Source organism: Strix uralensis, chromosome 16 (genome assembly GCF_047716275.1).
Source record: "Strix uralensis isolate ZFMK-TIS-50842 chromosome 16, bStrUra1, whole genome shotgun sequence".
Classification (NCBI taxonomy): domain Eukaryota; kingdom Metazoa; phylum Chordata; class Aves; order Strigiformes; family Strigidae; genus Strix; species Strix uralensis.
The window spans coordinates 4,054,498-4,082,036 of record NC_133987.1 but is presented as its reverse complement, the minus strand read 5'-3'; the positions used below and the strand labels follow the sequence as shown (position 1 = coordinate 4,082,036).

General features: G+C 59.2%; 1 protein-coding gene across 4 annotated transcripts; it reads right to left on the bottom strand.

The window, feature by feature from the left end:
• Positions 1-392: 392 nt before the first annotated feature.
• On the bottom strand, positions 393-26,961 carry SRL (sarcalumenin). 4 transcript variants are annotated; one of them, XM_074886245.1, is made up of 8 exons: positions 26,783-26,961; positions 16,735-18,012; positions 14,948-15,046; positions 14,036-14,131; positions 10,200-10,235; positions 5,953-6,069; positions 4,988-5,221; positions 393-4,198 (listed from the first exon to the last, which is right to left on the bottom strand). In XM_074886245.1, the coding sequence occupies exons 1-8, from the start codon at positions 26,841-26,843 to the stop codon at positions 3,387-3,389; spliced, it is 2,733 nt and encodes a 910-aa protein (XP_074742346.1). In that variant the 5' UTR covers positions 26,844-26,961; the 3' UTR covers positions 393-3,386. The 4 variants fall into 4 exon arrangements, with proteins under 4 accessions (XP_074742346.1, XP_074742347.1, XP_074742348.1 ...); XM_074886246.1 differs by lacking the exon at positions 10,200-10,235; XM_074886247.1 differs by lacking the exon at positions 16,735-18,012 and having other exon boundaries at positions 26,783-26,950.
• Between the last annotated feature and the right edge of the window lie 578 nt (positions 26,962-27,539).

Below are 27,539 nucleotides of genomic sequence, written 5' to 3'. Positions count from 1 at the left end.
TCTGAGCGCTCAGCATGGCGGGGGCCTCTGCGAGGGGAGGAGGAGGAGGGGAACCGCGCACAAAGGAGGTTTAAAAAGCATCTCCTGGTGCAGGTGGGAGAAAGGATCTGTCCCACCAGGGAGGATTGTGCTGCCCTGAGGCACAAAGCAAAGGAGTTGGCGTTCAGCTTGCCAGTTCGTGCCTATGGCACGGGAAGCCAGGTTGGAAAATGCAACCAAATGGCTCAGGTGTGGCCAGCAGGCCCAGTGAGAGCGACGGGTACGAGACCCTGGTACGGGGAAGGAGATGGGAGCTCCTGCCTCATTTCTTGCAGCTGCACCCCCTCGGCCACCCCAGCCCCAGTGCTTCACACCACACCAGCAGGAGAAACAAAACAAGCATCTCCAGGGAGTATGTTTGGAAAATATCGGGTTTTATTACACAGGCTGATGTTCAAGCTGACAGTTTTATCCCAATGCACACGATCATGGGCATCTATGTGGGCCTGTGTCCCAGCTCCCTCCCTCCTGCAATGCTCTCGGGCAAGACGCTCACCCCCGTCAGTGCCATGGGCACGGGGGCTTGGGGTTTCTTGGCAAAATGTAAAGCTCTCCCTGCTCCCCATTTCCAGTCCCAGCTTTCCAGAATGCCCCTAAGAAAGCTTGGAGATAGCTGGGCTGGGGACTTCAATCCTCTTGGGACTGACAGCCACTTGGATCCGCAGGAGAGAAAACATCTTGGTGTCGGTGTCTCCCCAAGCCAGCAAGGAGCCAGGTCAGCGTGCATCACAGGGAGCAGAAAACAGCCCCAGCTTCAGACCACTGCTGCCATCGCTTTGGGAAGAGAACTCTAACGTATGATATCAGGGAGGGGAAAAAGGGGTTGGGCTGTCACAGGGAAGCCCCATCAAGAACATGGGCACCAGGGCTTTGCACAGGGCGTGCGGGTGCTGAAGGGAAGAAAAAGGGAGGAAAGGAGGCAACGAGTGCTGGAGGATAAAGCAGAACAAAAGGAAAACAGAAAAGGGATGAGGAGAACAATGGGAGCGGCCTGAGAGCAGAGCGAAGGTGCCTTCATGTTCAAGGGCATAAGGGAGAGTCAGAGCTCCTTCCTGGGATGGGGAGCTTTTCCCTGGGTACCCCAGAGCCCACAGGTTTTGGGGGAACAGGGCAGCAAGGAAAGAGATGGCACAATACGGTGCTTGTAAATAGAAACATTTGATGGCCTTTGCTTGCCGTGACAGTGACACACACTGTGACAGCAGGAACAGTGACAATATTAGCACGTTTCTGTCGGTGTCTCTATTCCATTAGCTCTTAAGAAAACCATGCAGACTAGCCCTGTGGAGGAGAGTGAGAGGTGAGGAGGAGTGGGTGAGACAGAGAGGGACGCCAATGAGCGATGGGGTCACGTACATGAAAGAAGAAGGAACAGCAGCAGAGGGGGGCAGCAGCCCTGGGGCAGGTTTGAGACCTCACGGCACTGACTCACGAGCACATCACCTCTCTCCGGGCTGTTCTGGCTGCTGCTTTCTCTGACATTCTGCTTGCCTTCACTTGTACCTCTGGTCCTCTCTGCGCTGCAGGCAAAATCCCTCTGCACAAGCCATGCCCCTTCCCATGCTTGGATGTAGATCTAGGTCTTGTCTTCATTAGTTCAAAGGTAGAGTCCCACCTCGAAACAGAGACAAGGAGCATGGAAGTGCCTGGGGCCGCGTCCCCCCAGACTCACCTGGACTTGAGGAGCCCTCTTCTTCACAGTGCCTGGCCTCAGTGCTGGGGGACGTGGAGCTCCATGAACCTTCTGCCTTAGCTCACATCCCTCTGGGCACGTGGAGACGAGGGGTGCTGCCCTTCACACCCTTCCCATCACAACAGAGCCTTCCATTCCCACCTTTCTCTTTCCCTCTTTCAATCCTTTTGCCTTTTTCTTGCCTCACCCAGCACCTGCACGTCTTCTTGTTCCTGTCAAAGGTAAGTCCCTCTGCTCCAGAGGTTTCCTGGAGAACAGTGCTAGCTGTCGTCGTTTGGCAGGAGAATGGAGAAAGAATGTTCAGCAGGTTATTGGTGGGCTTGAAGGCGCCGGTCTCCATCCAGAGCAACATCTACCTCTTGGCTGTTTTGTGCTTGGCTCAGCAGCCAGCTGTGCTGGCTGTGAGGACCCACTGATGAGGCCACCCCTAGTCCCCTGGCTTTCACTGCTGGGTTTCAAGGTCGGCTGTTCACAGGGAACCTCACCCTGCTTGGGTGTTTCCAAAGCAGTATTTGTTCTCCTCCCAGGACTGACTGCTGATGTACAGAGATGAGAACAAAATCGTGGCTAAAATGGGGGAAGTTTGGTGAACAAGCCAGAGAAACCTGCCTGGGTTTTCCTAGGGAGAACAGATTAGCAGATGGGCAAAAGGATGCAGCCCCCTGTTCCTGCCTCCCTCCACAGAGCACAAAACCACAGGGGTTTGACTGAGAAAACAGCAACATGGACTTGAACAAGGTCAAACTACCAAACCCTTAATCCTCGGACCCCTGCTGTTCCACAGGCTTGACTTGCCGGCATGGGTTTTTGCGGTTGATGGCACACACGGAGATGAAGTGCCCTGTCCCCATGCTGGCCCAGGGGGAGGAAAACCTGCTCATGACTCCTTGTGGAACTTTGTGATTTGGGGAGCTGGCCCTCCTCCTCCAGCACAGCTCAGCTCCTTTCTGGCCCACTGCTTCCTCTGACATGGACTTGCAAATCCCATCACGGCTACCTGTCTGGAGCTACAAATGCCCCTGCAAAAGCCCCTTCTTAAAGCAAACACCCAGGTGAAGGCTGCAGAAGTTCATTTCAGCTGTTATGCGAAAGGAAAACTCACTGGGCAACCTAAAAGTCTCAGAAAGAAAAACAAGATCAATATTTGCAGAGATTTGTAGAACGTTTGTGCCTGAAAACAACAGCTGGGACCTGGCCTCTCTTTCCTTGCCCAGCGCTTTGCCCCCAGGGCTCCTGGTGATGCCCTGGGTTAGTGTGTCACTGCTCTCCCCTGTGCTCTCACGCTGTGCCCTCATTCTCGCTCCCTGCCGGCTTCGGGGATGCAGAGGTTGAAATTCCTGTTCACGCACTCTTGGCGCCAGTGAAAAAGCAGCTACAGTTCTAGCTCACTGTGCATTGCTCATACTTACAGCTTAAACATTGCCTTCTACTCAAAAGAACAAAGATAAAATGTCAGGAATTCACAGTTTTTATTCTCTTTCTTATGCCCACCCATCTTCCCCTGCCATCGATGTCAATGACTCAAAGTCCTCATCGTACAGTAGCCTTTGCCAGCATGGCACTCAAAGGGTTAACAAACCACGGCTTCTTGGACAGATAAGACATAAGCTCATTCACCGGTAGGAACACGTGGATGGTTATATTACAGAACACCTTAGGGTTTCCTGTAGCGATTTTTGGGGGTTTCACCACATCCAGTGATGTCGCAGGAGAGAACATTGGGCTTCTTCCCCAGGCCGATGCTTCCCAAGAGATCGGGAAGCTCGCGAGTGATGGCCTTCTCAATCTTCTCTAGGAAACACCCTCCCATGTAGGAACACTGCTGAGACAGCAGCTTAAAGCTGGTGATGGGGTTGATGCCAAAGAAGTCCTTGTAAGCCTCGCGGTTGGGGAGGTCAAATTTGCTGACATTGGTCTTTGCCAGAATGGACTTAAAGATAAAGAACTTGTCAGGATCTTCCACAATGTCCCTGAACACCAGTTCTCCATCGCTAAAGAAGGTCATTTTGTCCTTGTAGGTCTGTAGATAGCGATCGACCAAAAGGGCATGGATGCGCACCCGGATGGCATGCTGGCGTATGAAGGCGATCTTATTTTCCATCCTGTTCTCAATCACCTGGTTGAGATCTTCCAGGAGTGATATCTCTTCTTTGAGGAACAGGTCTTTGTGGGTATCCGGATGGTACTCCTGGGGCCAGAAGGAGCTAACGTACACCCTGGGTGGCTCTGTGACATTGATGAGAGGAGCCAGGCTCCAGAATAAGGCACCGTAGACTCTCATGAGCTCCTGGGTAGCCAGGCTGTCGGCTTTGTTCAAGATGATTCGGATCTGAGACTCGCGGCCCTTCAGCTGGCGAAACAGCATCTCCAGCTCCAAGCCCACATCCAGCTTGGTAGGGTCAAAGACAACGAAGATGAGATCAGCTCTGTCAATGAACCACTGGCACACATCGTTGAATGGGTAACCTTGAGGAGAGGAAAGAGAGAAATCCAGCAGAAATGGCCAGCACAGGATGAGTCCCTTCAGGTCAAGGGACAGATAAACCTTGAGCCTGCCGTGCCTCACATCCTGTCTGGGTTGAACAGGGTGTGAGACCCAGCAGACTTCCCATGCAGCCTAGAACCTGTTTCTCATGTGCTGAAAACACTTCAGAGTTTCTTGGCATGAAAACCCATCCCTGTGTGTCTGGGCCTGCGACTACGTGTCTCCCTCAGCCTCACCTCCAAACCTTCTTTCTCCCTGCTGCTGGCCACAGATTCTTGCTGCTCCTGTGAGCAGATACTGGCCACATCATTGCTTTCCCCAGTGGGCACCAAGTGGGTCAGGAAGCCCTGCTGATCTGTCCTGGCAGCCCAGGTGCTGTGGGGACGGACTGGTGCTTCTCTGGGCCCTGCCGTAGCACCCACCATTGGCAAAGCCTGGCTCCAGGGCTGACAAACGGGACATTAAATGTTGAGCTGAAGCAGACAATCAACAGCCCACAGAGGCCCCAAGAGACACCTTGCTGAAACGCCTGTCTGTCCCACCTCCAAACAGCAGAAATGGCTGCTCTGACTGATGACACTTGGGTATGTTTCCCAGGTGCCAGCTGCTGCTGCCATAGCCGTGGGCAGACAAACGTCGCCATCCCCTCCAATGCAAGACCCCTTTTCTAGCCTCAGGCTCTTCCCCATTGTGCTTCAGCCATCTTTGTCATCTCGCATTGTTATGGCACCTTTTCTGGAGTCCCTTAGATGAACCCAGTAAACCCCTACCTCGTTCTTGCTGCTTGCGGTTTTCAATGATGCCTGGCGTGTCCACGAAGGTGACTCTCTCCAGCAGTTTGTGGGGCACCTCGATTCCTATCAGCTTCTCCAAGAAGTTCTGCCCAAACTTCTCCAGGGGCGAGAAGGAGCGGGCGCTGTCAGCAGCCATCACAATGCCTTCAATGGTCTTCAGCTTGGGGCCGTGCATGATGACAGTGAATTCGGAGGTGGTAGGTTCTGCCCCTGCCCAGCAACGAGAGGAGCAGCAGAGCTGTGAAATCCATGCAGGGCAACGGACATGACAGGCCTGGCCTGAGACTAGCCAGGGAGTTCAGGAGCATTGCTCGCTTGCCAAGAGATGCTGGGGGAAGGCAAGCAGCGGGCCTATGAAATTCTTGCCAAACCTCTTGAGAAAATGCCAGCAGGGCTGTTTTCTGTGGGGACTGGTTGTTCTGGAAGTGGTCTGACTGCACAAGGTGCCCTGAAGAAACACCTCTTGGGAACCCTCATTACCGCAGCGCAGAGCTGGCCACGGACATCTGCCCTCAGCTGTGAGATGACATCCGTGGGAGCAGGGAGGAGGGAAGGGGAATGACTTTTCTCCTGGGAAGATGAATTAATTGGGTGCACGTGAGGAGGAAAGGGGAGAAGACAAAGGCAAGTCGCCCTTGTGGTGTGACTGCTGCTCTCGCGGTCGGGGTCGGAGGCAGTGAGCCCTGTGCTGTGGGACAGGGACGCTGCGGGGATAGATCCTCTCCTCCTCCTGGGGGAGGGTGGACAGGCCCTGAGTGGTGGTGGAGAACTTCTCCCTCCACGTGACACCGCAGCCAGGCAACATGGACCAGATTGCAACCTCCCTGCCATAACGAGGGGAATCAAAGAGATGTGGCCAGGAGCCGCTGACTGCCTGGATGCAGAAATGCAGGTGCCAGCACGCTCTTGGCAGAGCAGGGAGCAAGCGGTGAGCGTGGTACCTGTGTAGAGTTGGTAGGGAGTGTCGTCCAGCCCAAGGAGGTAGTTTATCATGGAGGATTTGCCGACGCTCCATGGTCCCAGGAATAGCACCATTGGCTTGGAAGTGATCTCCCCATCTGCGGAGGGGAAATAACAAGAGGAAGTGAAGAAACAATAGCTGTCGCCGCCGTGCGATTAACTCCCAGCTGTAACGAGCATCCCATCTGAGCAGCTTGGTGATGCTGCCGGGGAAACAGCCACCCTTTTGGGGCCACCAGCCATTCGCCAGCCAAGGCATCGCCCAGCGACAGGCCCCGGTGTCTATAGGAGCGGGACGTCACCATGCTCTGCAGGAGACCTCACCTCACCTGTCTGACATTCTCTGAGGTTTGGCCCTTCTTAGACTATGAGAGGACTTGAAGATCTTTTAAATCTTGTCTCGTTCTGGTTCTGGTTTAGCTGGAGTGAGTTTGGGGCTGGCTGCGGTGGGGAGTGTTGTCTGAAGGCAGCTGCCACAAAGCACGGGACATGCGAAGGAGGTTGGCCATGCTGCAACCAGACGAACGCCTCGTGCAAAAGGAGCTGGCATGGTTTGAGAAGCAACACTATGGCACTGTGCGCGGTAAGCGTGGTGTGAGCCTCGTGCCAGCTGCCTGCAAGCCTTCCCACCATAACCTCCCAGGGATCTGCCCCCAGGTCGTGGTTCCCAGCCCTCTAGACGAGCAGAAGGTCCCTGCCTACGTGTGGGCTGGGTGTGAGGCTCCAGCCCGGTGTGGGGAGGGCAGGCTGGGCAAACGGCCCCACGTTGGGTTTGGGGAAAGGCAGGAGGAGAATGAACAGTCCCCACCCCGCACTCCTCAAGTCCTGCAGTTTGCTAAGGGGCTCAAGGAGGCTGGTGGTGGGCCCATGAGGACCTGTCCCCCTGCCACATGATCAGTCCAGGAGCATGGAGGTCCCTGGATACACGCAGCCACTGCTTCCAGGAGCAATCCCTGCTCGAGTGGGACTCGAGCAGTCAGCCTATGTCCACACTGCTCGACCCAGCCCCCAGCCACTGGGCAGCCAGTCGGTAGAGCCAGAGAGCCTCTGGCCCATACCAGCCCCCGAGTTGTGCCCAGGACAGCCGGGAGCCTGCAAGTCGGCTCAAGCCCAAGTCAGGCCAGAAATGGAAGTGAAAACTGGATGAGTGAGTTCTCAAGGAGCTGGGATCTGCTGTCTCTCATCCAGAGCTGAGCCTTCCCCTGTGGCCCAGGGCGAGGAGATGCCCTTGGGGGACACACACTGCCTTTGACACCCTCTCTTTGTCCCTGCTCCTAAGGCAGAACTATTCCCTGCCGTGGCTGAGACCCTGATGCTCTGTGGCTGCTGCCCACGCAGGAGCCAGCAGCTTTCCAGCAAGCCAGGGATCCATCTCCAAGGCTGGAGGAGCCGCAAAGCCCACATGGTGCTGAGCTCCTGCTCCCAAGGGTGCCGGAGGCACTGCATGGCGGGTCCGCACCCAACCCACCCAACCATGGGTGCCGGACTTGGGCAGAGCGTGCCAGCCTCCTCCTGCCTGCATCTGCCCATTGCAGGGCCACCATGTCACCGCTGGGGAAGGGAATGGGCTGGGGACATCTCTCCACGGGGCACAGCTGCGTCCATGCAGCTCAGCTCTCTTCCCCAAAGCAGGGCAGCCACATCCAAAGCAAGGCGATGGCCCTGCCTGCTGCCTGCTCCCTGCCTGCAAGCCGCGGGGATCCAACGTTGTCTTCTCACACGGGACAAAAAACAAATGTTGAAACCTCAGACTTTTGTTATTATTCATTCTTCTGTGCCACTCTATCACTGCTGCTCTATTCGCTTGCTGGTTTTAATTGGGTTTCGGATGATGATTGTTATTATTATCCCCTGTGATGTTGTGCCAGAGGTTTGAGGCGGGTCCCCGCGTGCTCTTTCGTAACACGTACCTGGCCAGGCGTGGCTGTGTGAACACAGGCAGCCTGAACACCCCGGCTCTGCTTCACGTCCCCACCTCCGCCCTGCCTTGCTGGGGCGGGCAGCGATGCAGGCAGCCCCCACGGCTGGGTCACCGACAGCTCGTCGAGCCCATCTCTAACCCTTGCTTTGGGAGCGGGGTGTTGGCACGCCATGGGCTTTGTGGGCAGCACCAGGCACTGGATCCTTGCAGTTCTCCAGGTAGCAGAGCAGCCCCAAGGATGTGAGGCCATGCATGGGTCCTCCTCACTGCTGCCCAGGGTCTGGGAGAGCAGAGAGCATCTCCCACCCGGGAGGGTGCTGGCCTGGTGTCTGTCCCTGCTACGTCCCCGCACTGTCTCTGTCAGCACCGATTTGGGTCGCCTTGATGGTCCAGTCAGGATAAAAGAGTCAGTCCTCACCAGCTGCAGGGCAGGGATGGCGGCAGCTCCATCACGGCAGCTCTCTCCAGCCACCCTGTGGCTGCTCGCTCCCAGCCCAGCCTGCCTTGCTCTCAGCTCAAGCTCATCCCAGCTCCAGCCAGGCAAGTGCTGGTGGCGTTTGCAGGAGCAGTTGCACACTGGTGAGTGATCAGGCCCTGCCTGTGAGCAGGGGGGTCCGTGGTCCTGTTTAAAGCACAGCAGCTTAAAACAGAGCTTCTCTAAGCTGCAGAGTAAAGCATGTTGCAATCCTTCAAAGCACCTGGCAAACAAGGCCAGGAAGGTCACATCTCCCTCCACAGAGCCTGCATTTGCCTTGGACTGTTCAGATATGGGGGTAGGAGCAATCTGGATGTCCAAATAGATTTTTTTTCCTAAAGCAGTGTCTTTCTGGGAGTTTTTTCCAGGTTCCTTGCAAAGCCAGGCTGCCCTTGGGTGGGACCGCTGCTGCTCTTAGGTGGGGTTAACCCTGGGCTGGGTCTTCTCCCTCCTTGTCCTCACACCCAGCAGAAGTGCCTGGTCTTGGCTCACCCCCACCATGCAAGTCAGTCCTGAGGATGTTAGACCAAGCGGTGGACATAGCTAAAACTCCTTCCTCTCCTGGTTCAGACTGAGCTATGGGCACGAAGGTCTTGCTCTGTCCTCAGACCACCCAGGAATGCTAAAACACCTGGGGAGACTCTCCCAGCATCACCCACGCTGCCACCCCATCCCTGTACCGCAAACCCCACCAGCCGCTCTGCCTATGGCAGGGATGCGCCACCCAGCAGCCCTTGGAGGGCTGGCCAGCTCGCTCCCGAAGCTTCAAAAGCCACGAGTACCCACTCAGCACGTGTGCCCGCAGACGGAGGGACAAGCCACACGTGGCTGCAGATTGCCTGTGCCTGCTTCTGCGCCGTGCTCGTACGCCCACACAAGCAGCACACGTGTGTGCGCCTGCAGCTAGAGATGCAGATAAGACAGCTTCTGAAATATGCTATATATATCTACAACCCTCTCCGCTGCCAGCACGCTGGCACACCAGGGAGCCAGAGGCCCTCCAGGTGCTGGCAGGGCTCTGCCGTGTCTGGGGCTGGGGCGCGGAGGAGCCCGATTCAGCAGGATCTGGCAGCAGGGCCGTGGGCTGGGACACGAGGGGCAGAAGATGGGGTTTCCCTGCCTCATATCTCAGCAGGGATATTGTCCCTGTGGCCCAGCACCGGACCCAGGGGAAGGGCTGGGTGTTGGCTGGCATTTCTTGGCCCGTCTCCCATCTCCTGCTTCTCTGGGGAGGACCTGACAGCACACCCCGAGCAGGACAGGCAGGGAGAGAAGCCAGCTCCGGCTCCCGAGGGGGCTGAGGCCGCTGCGCAGGGGCCAGCCTGTGTTACTGGGACAGCTGCTGTGGGCTCATGGGCTTAAACTGCAGCCGGGGGGTGGATCAAGGGTTCGGGAAAGTTTCTGCATGTAGGAGGGTGAAGGGTGGGAAGAGCTCCCCTCCATAGGGTGGGCTATCTGCTGGGCTCCTCCGGTTCATGCCGGGGTGAGAGATCAACCCACAGGTCCACCACAAATGCCTTTAAACATGGTTAGAGGAATACGCAACCTCCTGAGTCTTAACCCAAGAGGGAAAGGTATCAAAGCCTGGGGACTGCAGGAGGGAGGGGGCTGTCAGGATGCAGAGTCAGGGACAAAGCACAGCGACCCATGTGCTGAGCTCTGGAAGGGCTGGGGACACTGGCTCCGGTGGGTGCTATGGGATGCCAAGTACCGGGGTCTGCTTGGTGCCTGGGAAGTGTGGCTCTGTTGGGGCAGGTGAATAGGAAAGCTGGAGGCCAGCGAAGAGCTTAGGCAGCGCTGGCAGCATGCAGGTAGCAGGCAGCGATACCAACCTGTGGCAGAGGAACCCAGGGTGCGTCCAGGGTAAGCTGTTAGCAGGGGACACGGGGAGAGAGAAAAGGTACCGTGAGTCGAAGGAGGGACGCGGCTGCCTGGGTCTGTCCCAGGCCGAGGAGGGAGCTAAAGACTGGCCCTGGCCTTCTCATGGGCAGGAAAAGCCAGCGACGGCCACATTCCCAGCAGGAGAGAAGGAGTTACAGTCTGTGAGCAATGAGACCCGCAGCTACCAGGACAAGCACTGAACCCCAACTTGCCCTGTACATCAGAGATGTGGCTTGGGGGAGCAGCCCCAGGAGAGCTGCCGCATCTGAGACAGCACCCCAACCCTCCTGCCCCACTTAGCAGAGTTATTGCCTTCCCCAGCAATGTTCACGGAGCAAACGGAGCCCAACAAGCCATGGTTAGGACAGCAACCATCCCCGACAAGTGCCCTGACCACCCCAGTGGTGTGGTTACCCGTATCCAGCCCCGGGGTGGCTGGTGAGGGCAACTGCGAGGTCAGTCCCTATCCAGGCACGGTAATCAGCACATACACAGTTACGAGGGTCACCAGCATGCACCACAAACTGGCGTGACTTCACAGCAAGCTTCCCATCACCAGACTGGGAGAGTCCTTCACCCCTGAGCTAGGTACAGCCCCTACAGAGCGTGCCCACACCCACGTGGGATGGCAGAGAGGAGGTGCAGGAGGGTGGCAGGCAGGGAACAGAGGATGGCACCTGCCAGGCTTAAGCCCGCTGCAAGCAGAGGATGTGGGGTGAGTTTTTAGATGCACCCCAACATGTCAGAGTCTTAGGTTGATGGTGGCAGTCGCAGCTTCGCCGGGACAGGTGACACTCAACTACACGGGTGTTTTTGTGAGCCATGGGGAGCAGAGGGGCTCCTTGGATTACACTGGATGGCGTGTACGAGCAGAGCTGATGGGAAGGGAGACAAAATGAAGGGCTGCCACATAATGGAGGGGCGAAGGTGCTTGCGACGGCACCCCTCTATATTGGCTTACACCTCCAAAGGTCACACATATTCCATGACAGGCCTGTCCCACTGCTCTCCCAGCTGTCCCGTTCCTCCCGGCCAGCTGAGCCGGCAGCTCTGTGCCCTCCAGCCTCCCCCCTGCCATGGGGGGTGGGTGCAGGGGAGAGGCTGGGGGCCTCTCCCAGCTTGTAGGGGCACCGCCAGTGCAACAAACCCACTCAGGACAGAGGCACCATGCAGAGGAAGCAGCTGAGAAGGCTCCCTCAGCCCCACTATGTCCTCACCTGCCTTGCAAGGTCAAGGCTCCCTGAGCCAACCCTCTAACTAATTTGCAGGTTTCTCTAATTACACTGCTAATGAGGGATTTAGGTTTCCAGGATGGGGCTGTGTGTGCCAGGGTATGGTTGGGGTGCCAGAGATGCTTCAAGGTGTTTGGTGGCAGGAGAAACTTTTCTGAGAGGAGCATGGTCTGGGCCTCTCATGGCTGAGCCAAGGGCTGCAAGCAACACAGCACCCACGTGCCCTTCCCTTGGGGCCAGGAGGCTGTGACTGTGGGTTACCAGCTCTGGGGCTGCGTCTGCACCACAGGGAGGGTGCCACGTAGGACACAATAGGGTGTGCTGGGAGCTGACCTGGGCAACTGTCAGTCTGAGGGGTGGTTGTTCCTCATGGTGAAGTGGAACAAACTGTGGAGTGTTGTGAGATGAGGCTGTGAGGAACACCAGGACCTGCTGTCTGTGGTGAGTCCTGCTCAGGAGCTGGGTTTGAGAGGGGCCTCAGGTTGGAAAAACACAAGGTTAGTGGTTGTTTCCTCAGGAGCTAGGAGGGAGGAAGCCAGCAGGGGCCGGAGAAACACTTGCTTCCTCCCAAAAAGGGAGCAAGGAGATGCCTGCTTGGGCATGGGATGACTGAAGGGCAGGGTGGGATGCCCTGAGCCAGGAAACGGGTTATGTGCTGGGAGCTGAGGCTGGGGTCTACATTCTCTGGCAGTGGAAAACAAAGTGAGGATTAGAGGCTTGGAGCCCACCAGCTTCCCCTGTAACCCCAAATGTTCTCCTAAACAGTGTCCCAGGTTGAGCTGACAGTAAATGCAGATGCAACCAACACAGACCAAAGCAGCTTGGAGAGGAGGTCGGGGTGTCACTGAATCTGTGAGCTCCCAGATAGAGACAGCTGGGACAGGGCACGGCTGGGCTGTCCTCGCTGCACGGTGCCCCAGCTGAGGAGGCTGTGGGGATGCACCCCAGGGTGCCGACCCTACAGCTCGTGGTGCTCCTTTCCCAGGCACATGGCAGTGCTGTGCTGGCTGCGTGAGGGAGGGGACAGGCTGGGTGGGTGACAGCAGCTGTGGGGTGACGGTCTGCCGGGCACTCCTCCCATGCTGGCTGATGCGTGGTGTGTTGCTGTGACCCCCCAGTTACCCTCCCACACAGCAAGAGATCGTGGTCCCCAGCTGCTGGTGAGCAGCACAGAGCGAGGCAGGCAAAAGCAGCAACGTGGGGCTGGCTGAGGGAGGCAGCTAGGCACGGCTCGGGTTTTATGAGACCTACAAACACCCCCTCCAGAACCCCTGTGGGTGCGTGGTGGATGATGTCCAGGGTGCTCTGTGTCTTGAGGTGACAGGACCTGGGCTGGTGATGAGGACTCTACAGCCCTGTCCCTGCCCCATGGGTCCCCCATGCTCTCCACTGGCTCTAAGCTGGAGATGGGCTGGCTGGGTATGGGGATGTTCCAGCCCACTTACAAAATGTCTGACACGGATTTAGGAGTTGCATTTGGGCTGCAGTGGGGGTGCCTGTAAAACAGGGGTTCTGCTCTAAGGAGATGTGTCCCAGATGAATGTGGGAACCATGCGTGGGTGCATGAGCAGAGTCCAGCTGCAATAGGAAGGTCTGCGTGGAGGATGTATCTAGGTCCTGCCTCGCCAGGAGGGAGGGCTTGGCCCCAGGGTGTGTGAGGCTGGAAACCTGGGGAGGGAAGCAGAACTTCAGGACAAAGAGGGACCCTGGCAGGAGGCTGATGTGAGCATGCAGCCCTGGGACACAGGCAGCAGGGACTCCAGCATCCCCTGCCTGCCCAGCCAAGGCACAGGGGGCATCTGGCCCTGGCTCAAGACAGGGCACGAGTGGGGGCTCACAGGAGAGTTACCCCAGTGAACAGGGACCTCAGACTTGGGCTTGATCCATCTGTGCTTGGAAAATGAGGCTGCTTGTGTCTTATGGGTCACAAGAGCTTCCTGTAGTTTGTGAGCATCTTGGGACCAGGGTTGCACTTTCCTCTTCTGGGGGGACACGTGCACTGCTGGGGCTCAGCCCAAGACAATGCCTGTGACCACAGGGACCTGCTCACCTGATCCAATGTGTCTAATTGCCAAGGGCTGGAAAATCTAACTCCCAGGATGAGTGAAGGCTGCTGAGCTTGAGGGATACCCGGCCCACATGGCTGTGTCCCGTACTGAGCAGGAAGGATGCCAGCTCCAGCCACTTCCAGGAAGCTCATCCCCAGCCTTGAGAGGTCCTAAGCTTCCCTGCCAAGCCTGTTTCACTGGGCCATGATCTCTGCTTGGCACGGGTACAGGGCATTGATGTTGAGCAGGTGGAGGACCTGAAGCAGGCAGAGTTCAATGCTTAGCCTACACAGATGGTCCTGACAGCAGATGGGCTAAGGCAGATGCAGGAATGCCTGCCGCTGGGTTCACTAGGGCACGTCCTCTAAGCCCAGAATGTTCGTGGCTTTCTTGGGAAGCTGCAAAGGAAGACAAACTATCCGAGCCTTTCCATGATCTGCTCTCCGTGCTGTTATCTGCATCCCAATGACCCGATGGTGCCAGAGACCCCAGTGCCTGTGGCATTACCTGTGATCTCGTGCTGCCTCAGCTCGTTGTATCTGTAGGACTGCTCCAGGGGCTTGATGGAGGAGTGGTAGATCTTCCTCAGCCGCTGCAGTGCTCCTGCAGGGGTGGAAGCGTGTGGATGGGTGAAAGGCAACCCCCACCACCCTTACCTAGTCCCTCCTAGGTAAGCTGCTGGGCATTCCCTGCAAATCTCGAGGGTGACTCAGCTGTGGATCAAGGGACTTGGCTCACAGTTGAAATCTTGGCCAAACTCATCCCAGTCATACATTTTGATACCCGTTTCCTGCTGGGCACTGTCCCCATTTGCTGCCAGTCTTGCACGTGCCAGCAGTTGATGGAAGGAACATCTCTCATTAATGCTGTTTAGTACTCAGCACCAATGATCCCAAAAGACCACCACGGTGCCAGGGACCACTGGCACAGCCCCTGAACTGCTTGCTAGAAGAAAGAAGGAGACTTTTCCACAGCAGGTTTTATACTTTCTTTCCAGTCCAGACTGCTCGTGAGGCCAGCAGAAGCAAGCCTTATAATACAAAACCCAATAAATAATTGGAATAAAAATCCCAGCCCTTTATTATAGTTGCCCCAGGTTTCTCTGGGCAGGGATGTGGCTGGCTTGGGCTGATTCACCATCTACATCTTTCAGCCTCTCTATCCTCCTAATTATGAATGCCCTTGGGGCTGTCTTTAAAACACCTAAAATATGTTACCCCAAGAGCAGCAAAAGGGCTGTTATTGAAGAAATGGTTTTGTTGGACCTATAAGAAGTGAGGTTAAAACTAAAACACTCTAGGGAAAGAAAATCCTATCCATGCTCTTGGTGCAACAGACTGCCAGGGAGCCTGTCTTGCAGGGTAGCATGGACTGAAGGAGCAGGGCATGCATGGCTCGGTGCCACCCAGGCCTCCTCACCTGAGAAATCATCAGCAGGTTTGTCCTCGTTCAGCTTGAGGGTGCTCTCCAAGTGGGACCGGTCACGCTTGGTCGGCTCGCTGGCATCTTCAACCTCTTCTGGAGGAAAAAGGCAAGGAGACCTGTTACTGCTGGAGGGGGGAGTCCACACAGGAGCTCACACAAGCTGCTGCTGGTGAGAGGGCATGGGGGAGCACACACACCCCGAGCCCACGGACCCGCTGGGTTTCTCTTTTGCAAAGGCTCCTGGAGGCTTGGCGGGGGCTGCCAGGGCTGTGGCTGCCTGGGGAAGCGTCGTGGGCAACTGCTTGGCTCCGAGGAGGGGCCGGCAAGCGAGGCATGCCGTGTCTCGCCGGGGGGAGCAAGGGCCGGCCGCTCATGGGGAATGCGAAGGACGTGCCTGGAAGGGGCTCCCGGGGCTGGGACTTAGTGCGAGCACGCGTGGCACCTGGAGCCCGAGGGGCCCCTGCCAGCCCCGGCGCTTCCCCCGCAGCTGTGGCTCCTGCAGGGCTAAGCCTCGGCTGCAGGCGCGCTCTGCTCTGCCTCTCTGTCTGTCCGCTCCCCCAAAAAATTACACATGGAGCCAGAGACATGAGGATGTGCAAGGCTGGGGCTGGCTCTTGAGAGACTGGCCAGCCTGACCCATGCTGGCTGCCTCACCTTTGCCAGCGAGGTCATCCCCTCCCGCTTCTCCTGCCTCTGCCCCCATACCAGGCTGGAGCGCTCTGCATGAGGCCCTGGCTCAGGGTGGCCCTGGGGACCCCACGGCTCCGTGCCAGGCCTAGGGAGCATGAGGCAGCTGCCTCCACCTGCAGTAGGCACCCTGGTGTCCATGAGACAGGGAGACAGAGGAGTCCTCACCCTGGAGGTGCTGGCACACCGGGGGTCCCATGCAGCTCCAAGTGGTTTTTTTGATATCGGGAGCTGGGTTGGGCTTTAGTGGGGACTTGGGGATAGGTCTGGGGACAGACACGGGCTGGCTGGCTGGGCTGGGGATGCCTGGGCCAAGAGGTGCACCGCCAAACCCTGGGACTGTGTTGAGTGTCTACCGAGTGTTGGGCTGAGGAAGACCTTTTGACTTGCCAAGTAAAGCCACAGAGAACAAACTGGGTTTCCCTTTCTGCACAAATGGGAACTTTTTGAGCTGGGACATTACAGATGAAAGCAGAAAAAGACAGCTGGGTCTGAAGGTCACTGCCCAACCCATGGGCCAAAGTCCACAAGCATTTCTAGGAAATCATGGTGAGGGGTGTCCCTTTTCTTTAACTAGCTTTTCACTGACCAAATGTGGCCAGAGCCGGTGCTGAATTAGCTCTTCACACCTTCCCTACGAGGCAAGGACTGGTGGACAAGAGACCCACCAGCCCAGGCAGCATCCTGCCCCTGCATCAAGAAAGCTGCGGGACGGGAGAACTCTGAGGATGGAGATTAAAATTGCCTTTAAGAGGTCTGCAGGTGCTGAAAGGGGTCTGGGTGTTAAAAATTTTATCCATGTCCATGGCCCAGAGCAGAAATCATGGACTTAAAGTGCAGCGAGGGAAATGTCAGCCAGCTTTGGCATCGCTGCGACGAGCGCCTGCATCACGGGCGTCCGTGGGCTCCTGCCTGCACCCTTGATGCCCGCAGCCGGCCCAGCCGTGCAGCGGTTAGGGGCAGGCGTGGGAAGCACAAGCGTTAGGAGAGGGCCATGCACTAGGCGCAGTTTAATGTGCCAAGCTCAGCTCTGCCAGGGGTTGATAGTAGGTCACTCTCGCCGCTACAGCACACCAACAAGAAAAGACTCCAACCTATCTGGCTGTGCCGGAGCTCGGTGGCAGCTGAGTGAGCACTGTGGCCAGGTGGGCTCTCTGTTTCTGCCAGTGATGGCTTGTCTGCAGGGGGGTCTTCTGCTGCTGGGGGGTTTTTTACCACTGCTGGGGGGTCTTCTGCTACTGGAGGGTCTTCTGCTGCTGGTGGATCTTCTGCTGCTGGGGGGTTTTTCACCACTGCTGGTGGGTCTTCTGCTACTGGAGGGTCTTCTGCTGCTGGTGGATCTTCTGCTGCTGGGGGGTTTTTCACCACTGCTGGTGGGTCTTCTGCTACTGGAGGGTCTTCTGCTGCTGGTGGATCTTCTGCTGCTGGGGGGTTTTTCACCACTGCTGGTGGATCTTCTGCTGCTGGGGGGTTTTCCACTACTGCCGACAGGTCTTCTGTTGCTGGTGGGTTTTCCACTGCTGCTGGTGGGTCTTCCACCACTGCTGCCAGGTCTTCTGCTGCTGATGGGTCTTCCACCGCTGCTGCCAGGTCTTCTGCTGTGTTGTCACAGGGTGGGTGATGGCAGCTGGCAGGGCCATTCCTGGCTTCTCCCTTGCTGGCAGCTGTTGGTTTGCCACGGACCTTTTTGCCAGAAGCGCCGACTGCTTCCTTGTCACTCCCTTCAGCTCCATTCTCGGGCCCCACTGGCCCAGCACCATCTTCCTCAGACTCTTCCTCCTCCTTAGACTCTCCTTCCTCCTTGGACTCTCCACCTTCATCTTCCTCAGACTCATCATGTTCATCTTCCTCAGACTCCCCCTGCTCGTCATCTTCCTCTGAGCTCTGCTCACCCCCTTCCTCTCCTGCCTCGGGAGCAGACACTGCTCTTGGCTCCTTCATTTTCTCTTCGCCAGGCTGCCCTTGCTCCTCAGAGGCTCCTTTCTTGACACCTGGCTCCTCATCCTCTCGGGCACAGAGGCCATCTTGTGGGCCAGACCCAAGTTTCCCTTCATGATGCACTGCCTCAGGGTTGCCCAACATGGTGTCTGCCCCTGGGCCCTGCACCTTGCTGGGCCCTTCCTTCTCCATGGTGGTCTCCTCCAGCTGTCCATCCCCTGGCCCCAGGTCCCTGGTCAGGCCACCCGCCAGCTCTTCCTCCCCCTCTCTGTGTCCCTCCTCAGCGGTGCCAGGCAAGGAGGTGTTGGCAGGGCCACCGTCTTTGTCCTCCTCAGGGCTGCTGTCAGCTGCCTTCTCCTCCAGCCTGGGCTCTGTGGCTGGCAAGGGGCTTTCGGCAGCACTGCCGACATGGTCCGTTCTGGGGACATGTGGCTCTAAACGATGAGAACAGCTTAGTCAGTCTTACCCGCGCCGGCATGTGGCTACCGGGGCACCCACTGGCCCCCCATCAGTGCCGGGGGGGGGGCCCTGAGGGAAGATTTGTGGCTGTTACAAAGAGGTTTAAACTCTTTCTTAAACCTTCTCTAGTTGCAGCTCAATTTTCTGTCCCTGTTGCAAGAAGCTGGGTGCAAAGAGTGGTTTCTGGGAGGGAGCAAAGCCAATGCTAGCAGGGGGCCCTATGGCTGCGCTGGCCATGGCTGCCCGGGGCCGTGGCTGCCACCCACTGCAAAGCGCTGCAGGAAGGTGGCAAAGCAGCCCTAAAAAATGGGGGGGAAAGGAATAAGAATGGGGGGCCACGGGCACTTGGCAGGTTAAAAGGGTCCTTCCCCAGCCCTGCCTCGGGAGAGCATCGCACTGGCCATGGCGGGTGGCTGGGTGAGGGGGAGGAGGAGGAAGGAGTGAGGGGGAGGAAGGGACAAGGTGCTCCTCGGGGCGACGGGGAGGAAGGGGTGAGGTGCTCCCCAGCGCGGGGCCCTGCCTTTCCACAGGCAGGCGAGCGCAGGCAGGGCCTGACCCCGGCAGCAGGGCTCGGGAGCTATTTATTGTGAGCATCCCTTCACTAGGAAAGCATTTGCCGTGCTGTGCGGCTGGCGGGGACACAATAAGTTTGTTCTGCGGCCTGGGAGAAGCCATCCGTATTTTCCATAGGCCTCCAACTGCAGTTTAACATTAGTCAACGGGTGCCAAAAATAAAAGATCACCGGCTATACTGTCTCCATTACAAACAGTTGCTGCTAGTCTAAATAATCCCCCGAAACGTCTAATGCCTGCATACCAGGGAAGCGTTTCAGAGGAAAATAATTCCTTTGTACTCCAGCTGGCAAGCAGATGCCAACCAGAAAAAAATGCCACCTCCACCCAGGCTGCAGGGAGGCGAGCGGGCAGCGCTGGGCACGGGCAGTGCTGGGCACAGCCAGACGGCTGGCAACCAGCCCTCTCCTCCGGCCCCTGCGCTGGGGCTCGCTGGGCTTGGCCACGGGGGACAGCGGTGGCTGAGGGCAGAGGGAGCTGAGCCAGGGTTGGCTCAGTGCCACCCCCAGACCACTCTGCCCGCTGCAGCCAGTTTGCCGTGGCTGGGGATGCTGGGCAGGCGGTTGCATCTCTATCCGTGCTGGGGCTGGCGGTGCTGTTAGCCAGGAGTCAGGCAGCAGTGGGGGGCTCGCACCGGGGGACCAGCTGTGTCAGCGACAGGCGGCTGGGAGGGACGGGGTGTGCCTCGGCCTGCCAGGGTTTGCAGTCGCTCTCGTGTGCAGCCTGGCACGGTGGAGCCGTCCCTGCGGCCCCTTGCCCTGCCAAAACCGGATGCGCGGGTCACCCTTGACCTGCCCTCGCTGACCTCCCCCATCCTTTGCTGGCACGCGGCTCGCAGGTGCCTCCAGGCTCCAAATTCATCTCCCAGCCAGAGGGAGACGGGCCCCGCACAGCTCCCACCCGCCTCCCTCCCACCCAGGGCACGCCTCTCCTTCAGGTCACCTTCCTGCGGGACCCCTGGGACCCCTTAGGGGTGCGGAGCTTCCTGGGAGCCACTCGAAGAGGAACGTGCTATGTCTGACCTGCAAAGCCTCAGGTGGCTGGGGGCCAGCATGCCCCTGCCAGGCCCTGACGGCCTGGAGACCAGCCTGGGTCTCCTGAGGGTCCTCTCGGCCAACAGGGGCAGGGATATTCTCAGCTTGGCCCCAAAATAGCCGGTGATCTGGAGGACGGAGGGAGGGTCAAGGCTGGGGAGTGGGGAGAGCGGAGCCAGGCAAGGAGACCCCACGCATCCCAAGGGCTTTGTCCGGGGTTTGTGTGTCCCCTCTGTCCCAATGCAGGGGGACAGAAGTGCCATCACCCACTGTGCTCAGGCACAACGGTGACCCCAGCACCCACGTGAGCCTTCCCTTGTGGGAAAAGGGAAATACTCCCCAGGCGCTCCAACTGGGATGGTTCTGCCTGTGTGTTGGTCACAGACTTTATTTCCTGTGACCTTCAAGGTCTTACATAAAGTCCCTCTTCCCTCTCCACCTCCTTCTCCCTCCTGTTTCCCCTACATGGTCTCCAAATCCATCCCAAGGCAAATTGTGCTGATCTGCAGATGGCCGGCCGATGAGCAGCAAAATGGGACGAAGGTTATGGGCTTAACACCCTCCACACGTCTGCTGGAGGCTAAAAATACGGCCCAGCAACTGTACGGGGGGATCAGAAGGAACTCAGCAGGGTGTGGACGGCAAAGCACCAGCCCCCTCGGCCGCTGACCCCAGCCCCTCACCCTGCTGCCAGCCAAGGGTGACATCCACACCTGGGGCCTGTCCTGTGGGTCTCTGTGGACTCCGGGAGGGACCGGGGACAGCCACATTGTAAAGTGACACCGGGGCTCCCCTTGTTCGCACCCTGCATGTGCCAAGCAGCCGGGTGGCATCAGAGCAGAGCCCTTGCCCCACTCCCCTTGGGGACCTGACCTCCCAGAGGGTCCCTGGCTTGCACTGTCCCTGCCCACCCCAAATCTCACACCCCAACTGCAGGGCTGGGAGGGCTGTCAGCTGCCTGGGGACCCTTTCCCTAGAGGTGACAGCACCCCAGGACACAGCTGCAGGGACAGAGAGCTCATGGCGGGGGTCTGTGTGCCACAGCATGCCACGGCTGGTTTGCACCCAGGAAAAACCCGTGTGGAAAGGATAGGGATGGCCCCCAGAGGCTGAACGTGATGCTGCCACGGTGTCCCCTCCATCCCTGTGCGGGGCCGTATGGAACAGCAAGGTCCCGGTGCCAAAATGGGTCCAGCAGGAGGGACAGCCCCCAGGGATGGCGCCGGGGCAGGGGCTGGCTAGGAGGGACAGATGGGCACAGGTGGCCCTGGGAGGGATGCGCTCCCCCTCCAGCAGAAATCGGAGCCCTGAGCGTGGGGCCGGTGATGTGCAGTGCCTCGGGGATGGCTTTTCACACACCCCCTTCCCCGGCCCACATCCCAGCCCCTGCAGCACCCAGGGGAGTTATCCACCGGCTCCTGCAAGTCCTGCTCTCCCCTTGTCCTCCCAGTGAGGTTTTGGGGGCAGCTTGCACCCCAAATCTGTCTGTCCCTTCCTTTTCAGGGAAAGGCAAGGCTGAACAAAGCCCAAAGGCTCTGCTTTGCGCTGCTGAAACCCTTTAAAACTTCGAGGAAAGTGGCTGGACCCAAAGGAGCAGTGGCCCTGGGACTCTTGACCCTGCCCTCAGCAAGGGTCAGCCCCAGCCTGCCCCGGCCACCAGCTGCCCCCGCGAGGGGCTCTGCCTGGGAGGGGGTGCAGCGCCTGGGGATTACGATGCTCTGTGCTGCTGCCAGACAGCAGCCTGGCTTCTGGAAAAAGTAAGTCAAGGTGGATTAGCCCTGTGAGCCTGACCTTTCTTCAAGCACTAACCCTTCCTAGGTGGGAGGCAGGGCCAGGGGAGCCCAAAGCGGGGTCCATGCCCCTCACCCAGGCTCAGGCCTGGGCACCCCAGCCTTGCACACCCACCCCTGGGTGTTGGCTGGAGCGCAGCAGTGGATGGCATCTCCTTCCCGCTCTTCCCATGCCTCAGTTTCCCACTCTGTGCCGACCTGGCAGAGCCCCGTGCCGCTGCCGAGCCCCGCAGATGAAGTGCTGTTGTTTTACTGCCCACATTTCACACAGCAGCTCTTCGGCAGCTGGGGCAGGCAGGAGCCTGGTTCCAGCACCAGCTTGGAGCCGGCCAGGCCAACACCTTCACCAACTGGGAGAGGAAAGTGTCCCAGAGTGGCTCAAGAAGCCCAGGAGACACAAGAACAAGAGCAGCTGAGGATGGGGTTAGCTCTCCAGACCCTTGTGCACCCCAAAGCCACAGCATCCCATCCCAGAGGCTTCGTGATCCCAAGGCATCAGCAACAAGTAAATATTTTCCAGTTTTTCAATGCAGAGCCCAGCAGGGATATAGGAAACAGCTTTGTCAGACTAACCTTGACCTCATTTGTGGAGCAAATTTTAAGTTTAGTTGAAAAAAATATAAATGTATTTGATTTCTATAAATAGTTGGCTAGAACTGCACGATATTTTGATTAAGAAAGGGTAAAGAAATGTCACCAGGGTGCACCAAAGGGATTAAAACCAGGCTTGGAACTTTCTAAATATAGAGATGAAAATGGGGAATCACTTTTGTGGGGTGTTTTTTCAACTGTCTCCCCACAGGGCGCCCACCCTAAAGATTTGGAAGAAAACCTGCACTCCTGACTTGCAGAAGACGCAAAGATCAGGGCGGTGGAAGATAAAGCAGCCACCACTCCCTGGCCACGGGAGATCTGAGTCCGTAAGTGAGCAGATGGTGAGAAAACAGCAGGTATTTTGGCACAGGCAGCTGTCAGGCTGTACATCAAGGAACACCTACCCGTGGTGGCCCCTGTGGGCTCCGCAGCCCAGGAGGATGCTGAAGGACCCGAGGGAAGCGCTGTGCCATGGCTGGGGCTGGAGGAGTCCCTTCCTCCAGTCCCCAGTCCTGTCCCCGGGCCTCCAGTGATGGAGGCTTCACCAACCCTCCCTGGGCTTCCCAAGGAATATCCTCCATGCACTCAGTGTGAGACTTCCTGGGTGAAGACTCCCCATCCCTCTTCTTTGGTCATCTCAAGGGTTCCTGGTCACCTGGGCAGGACAGGGAGAGCCCTTGGACTTGTCAGCCTGGATTTTAATGCCTGATGATCTGTTCTCCCACAAGATCCTGAAATCCTTGGGAATGTCCAGGCAGAGACACTGCCCAGTTGTGCCAAGCAGTGGTACCCAGCCCCGGGGGTCTCACCCGTACCCCCAGCAGCAGGACGGGGGTTCCCAGCTCAGCCATCGCACAGGGATGGAGCCACGTGGCTCTGAGCCCTTTTCCACGTCATGCCCCCACAAGCGGGGATGTGGGCAAGCTCGAGCCACACACCCAGCTGGCACCAGGGCTGTGCTGCTGCTGCCGATGCCCCAGCCCGACTCGGGGTGCCCAGCCGGAGACTCCCCGGCCCCTCCGCCAGCCCCCACGGAGCTCGCCGGCTTCCTTGGGCTATCGCTTACAAGGGAAATGTCCCTGCAGGCTGAAAATAGCCCGGTGGAGCCCTGCCAGAGCACCAGGGCCTGCTGTTATTCCTGCGGCGCCTGGGGAACGGGCAATTTTATGAGCGATTTGGTCACCCTTGGACCCGCCAGCCGGGCTGGGGTTTCGGCACCCCAGCGAGCCCACACGCCCAGCACAGGGAGTGGGCGTCTGCGTGGGGCTGGTGGATGCGAGGGGGGACACAGTGGGGACACGGCAGGGACATGGCAAGAGTGCAGCCCACTGAGCGTTGCCCCTGGGCACAGCGCAGCCCTCCCAGCCCGGTGCCATCTCGCAGGGACCTGCTGGTGCCCCTGTGCCTCCGGGGCCATGCACGAACGAGGTGTCCTGGCCATCCTGCCCAGCTGGCTGTCACCTACACACCAGGACAAGGACAGCCAACCTGCCTGACATCTGCCTTGCTGTGTTCAGCTAAGTTTGGGAGAGAGATGGGGCACTCATGGGAGCTGGGATCTCCTCCAGGCGAGGTACCAGGTGTGTGACAGGGATGTAGGTGGCACAAGCAACCAAGATCTGTGGGTGCCTGTGGCACCCCAAGCCCCTTGCCTCACTGTGACGACCCCTGCACCCAACAGCAGTGGTACCCGTGGTTGTGCCAATGCTGGGGGGGGCATGGAGTGAGTCCAGTGGGGTGTCACTGGGACACAGTGGTCCCCCACTTCTGGGGAGCCTGGTTGCCCTAGGTTGGTCGGGGTGGGAAGTCCCCATAGATCCTGAGCCCACCCGAGGTGACACAACCCAAGTGGTGGAGCCCACCCCAAGATGTTCCATCCTGGGAGGTGGAGCCCACCCTAAAGTGACATATTCCAGATGTTGGAGCCCACCCCAAGGTGACATGTCCTGGGTGATGGGGAACATCCCAAGATGCCATGAGGCCATGGTGATGGAGCCACCCTGTGGCTGAGGAGTCCCGGGGGTGGTGGCCCACACTTGCTGTCACCAGGAGAAGGCTGTGCCAGCCCCACAGTGCCATCTGCACTTGCTGCAGGATGTGCCAGGGCTTTCCTCAACTCCTCGCCCAGCCTGGAGGTGGTGATGGCACAGCCTGGCATAGCCCTCCCACTCCAATCCGTGATGGCTGGAGGGGGGCGAGGGCTCCTCAGGGCAAAGCTGCCAAGTGCCATGGCTGGGCATCCTCGTGACCCATTCCTAGTGGCCACAGGACTCAGTATGGCCACCCAGCCTGGAAGGGATGGCTGTGCTGTGCCCAAGGTGTGAGTGTGGGGAGAAGGACACCTTCCCCCGGGCAGGAGCAGAGATGGAGCAGCCGGCAAGTGCCCTCGGCCTGAGCCATCGCCCAGTCCCGTGGTGGGAGCTGGCCCCTGCCAGGGCTCCTGGCCATGCCGGGGAGCTTCGCCAGCCCTGGCCACGTGGGCCAAGGGCTGTTTTGGCCAGGACTGCATGAGCCGAGTGCAAGTGCAAGGCACCTCCCATCCCTGGCCTCTGGGAGTGGTGACAGAATCCCAGCAGCCCCAGGCATCACTAAATGCTGCCCTCGCCCTGAGGGCTGCACCTCTCCACAACACATCGGTGAAGCCTCCAGTTCCCCACTGGGCTGCCCCTGCCTTCTTCTCACCAAAAGGGGAAGACAAGGCCCAAAAATGGGAAAACAACCCCACTAAGCCACCTCTTGCACCCCAAAGGAGCCCAGATCAAAGAGCCAAGCTTGGCGCCAAGGGAAAAGCAAAACTCATTGTGCAAACCCCGCCAGTCCCTGTGGAGCAGACCCATGGGCAGGAGATGTGCCGCTGCTTAGATCTTTTTCCCAAAGCTGCAGGACCAAGCTGAAATACGGGACCTGCCAATAAGCAGGAGGTGCCGAGGGTGGGGACTCGGGGACTCCGGCTGCCCCTCAGAGACAGCTCTGAGGCTGCAGACCCCAACGTGCCTCCTGGCCCCGGAGCCTCCTCTGAGATGGGGGATCCCAGCCCTGGGCCGAGCAGGGTGCCGATGCCCAATGCCATCTCAGCCCCACGGCATCCCTCGGGCTGCTCCCTCGCTGTCTGCCACAGCTCAGGCCCTGCCAGCCTTTGTGCCGGCCTCAGCTGGTGGTCACCCACTATGGGGACAAGCCCCTGATGGCCCACAGGGCCACCTCCCATCCTGGGGTGTCACCAGCCACCGGCCATGCCTGTAAAGGACCCTTCCACCCTCCCCTTCCCCAGACCCGACCCGCAGCCCCACAGAAGTCACCCCACTACCAGCGGGGTGAGTCGCCAGCCCCAAAACCCATTTATTCACAAGAATGGTGCAAAATGCCCTTAAAAGGCCAAAACTTGGTGGGGCCGGGGGTGCCGGGTGCTGGAAGGCGGCAGCTGCGGGTGCCCGTGCGCGGGGCCGCGGCAGCGCAGGGCCGGGGGGGCCGGTGGCCGGGGGGGGCCAGGGTGGCTGCAGGGAGCACAGTGTCCCCTTACACGGCTGTTTCCATACTTAGCCGCCCCCCTCCCGGCAGCGCGGCCGCCGGAGCCCGGCCAGGCAGAGAACCGGCCCAAATTAACTCAAGGGCAAGCAAGGGTACCAGCGATGCCGCCCCGCCGCACGGCCCCAGGGGACGCCCAGCTGGCCACCGGGGTGCTGAGCGGGGATGGGACAGCCCGGGGAAGGGGGTCCAGGGTCACCCAAAGTCCCATCTTGCTTGGCAGGTCCTTGGGGGGGGGGTGTGGGGGGGTGTGAGACCTCCAGGGCAAACAGCCCACCCCATCCTGCTCTGACTATGGGGTGCCCCAGCACCCCAGCAGCCCCCCCCCAAGTCCTCACAGCCCGAAACCGAGCAACCTGACTCTGGGCACACTGGCGGCTGCACAGCCTCTGCGCCCACCCTGGCTCCAGAGGGGGGACCCCAGCCCATGACCCCCTTGAGCCCCTCCTGCCCATGCCCCCCTCACTGTGTGTCCCTGCACATTTTGGGGTGACTCTGCAGCCCTGGCAGAGCTGCCAAGGAGCCTGCACGACTGTACCCCTGCCACCCTGTCCTGCTCCTGCCTCCCACCCAGCCCTGGGGCGCAGGCTGGGCTCACCAGGCACCCCAGAACCTCACCAGCACCCACAGCCCCACGGGCACCCACTGCCCTGCCAGCACCTGCTGCCCCACAGGTACCTGCAACCCTGCAGGGCACCCCCAGCCCCACAGACACCCGCAGTCCCAGTGAGCACCCACAGCCCCACGGGTACCTGCAGCCCCACAGACACCCACAGCCCCAGTGGGCACCCACAGCCCATAGGCACCCATGGCCCCACAGGCACCCACAGACCTATGGGTGCCCACAGCCCCATAGGCACCTACCTACTACCCCACAGGCACCCACAGTCCCATGGGGATCTGCAGCCTCCTTGGGGACCCACAGCCCCACAGGCACCCACAGCCCCATGGGGATCATGCAGCCCCATGGGGATCCCCACGGGCACCTGCAGCCCCATGGAGAACCTGCAGCTCCATGCGGCCCCACAGTTCTGTGGGCACCCACAGCCCCATGGGGACCCACAGCCCCGTGGGGACCCACAGCCCCACAGTGACCCACAGCCCCACGAGGACCCTGCAGCCCCGCAGGGACCCACAGCCCCACATGGACCCACAGCCCCACAAGGACCCTGCAGCCCCACAGGCACCCACAGCCCCATGGGGCCCCACAGCCCGGTGGGCAGCCGTACCTGCAGTGCTGAGGAGCAGGAGGGAGGCCACGCAGCAGCAGAGCAGGTTGAGGCCCTTCATGGTGGCTGCCAGGAGCTCCCTGCCGCTCGCTGCCTCTATTTATACGGCAGCAGCGGGCGAGGGCAGGGCAGGCAGGCAGGCAGCTGCCGGCAGGGCCAGCACAGATGCCGCCACCGCCGCTCTTCCGCTCCCAGGGGGCCCTGGGGATGGGGACGGGGATTGGGATGGGGCACGGCAGCAGCACTGGATAAAGCTCATGCCAGGGGTGTGATGGCACGGGACACCTCCTGGCATGGGGTCCCTGGGGTGGCACTGCCCACGCGAGGTCACAGTCCCCGTCACGGCATCCTGCTGGCATGGGGTAGTGGATCTCCTTAGGCTGCCCCAAACTCCTGCAGCCCCTTTTTGGCTGGAGCAGGATCTCATGGAGGGGGAGAGCTGAGCATCATGGCACTGCAGTGTCCCCCATCCATCCCCAAAGGCAGTGTCCCCAGGCACCTCATCCTGGGCTGATTTGGGGCCCGCTCAAGCCACCACAGGTCACCAACTCCAGGCAATGTCACGCACCCCATACACAAGGGGACATGTCCCCATTATCACTGGCACCACCCCAACAGCATGGCACAGGGGATGGCGGTGGCTGGAGGCACAGGGTCACCAGCTCCTGTCACTCTCACTTGTAGGGGACACTCAGCCCCAAAGCCTGGCTGTGGCAGAATGGCTCCATCACTGGAGGAGCCACGTTCGGGGGGCCAC

What these genes read in the sequence shown, in the direction of transcription:
- SRL (XM_074886245.1), bottom strand. Translation starts at nt 26,843, where the DNA reads ATGAAGGGCCTCAACCTGCTCTGCTGCTGCGTGGCCTCCCTCCTGCTC. An exon ending in CCTGCTCCTCAGCACTGCAG is followed by an intron (nt 18,013 to 26,782) that starts GTACGGCTGCCC and finishes CTCATCGTTTAG; the next exon opens with AGCCACATGTCCCCAGAACG. An exon ending in ACCTGCTGATGATTTCTCAG is followed by an intron (nt 14,132 to 14,947) that starts GTGAGGAGGCCT and finishes CCACCCCTGCAG; the next exon opens with GAGCACTGCAGCGGCTGAGG.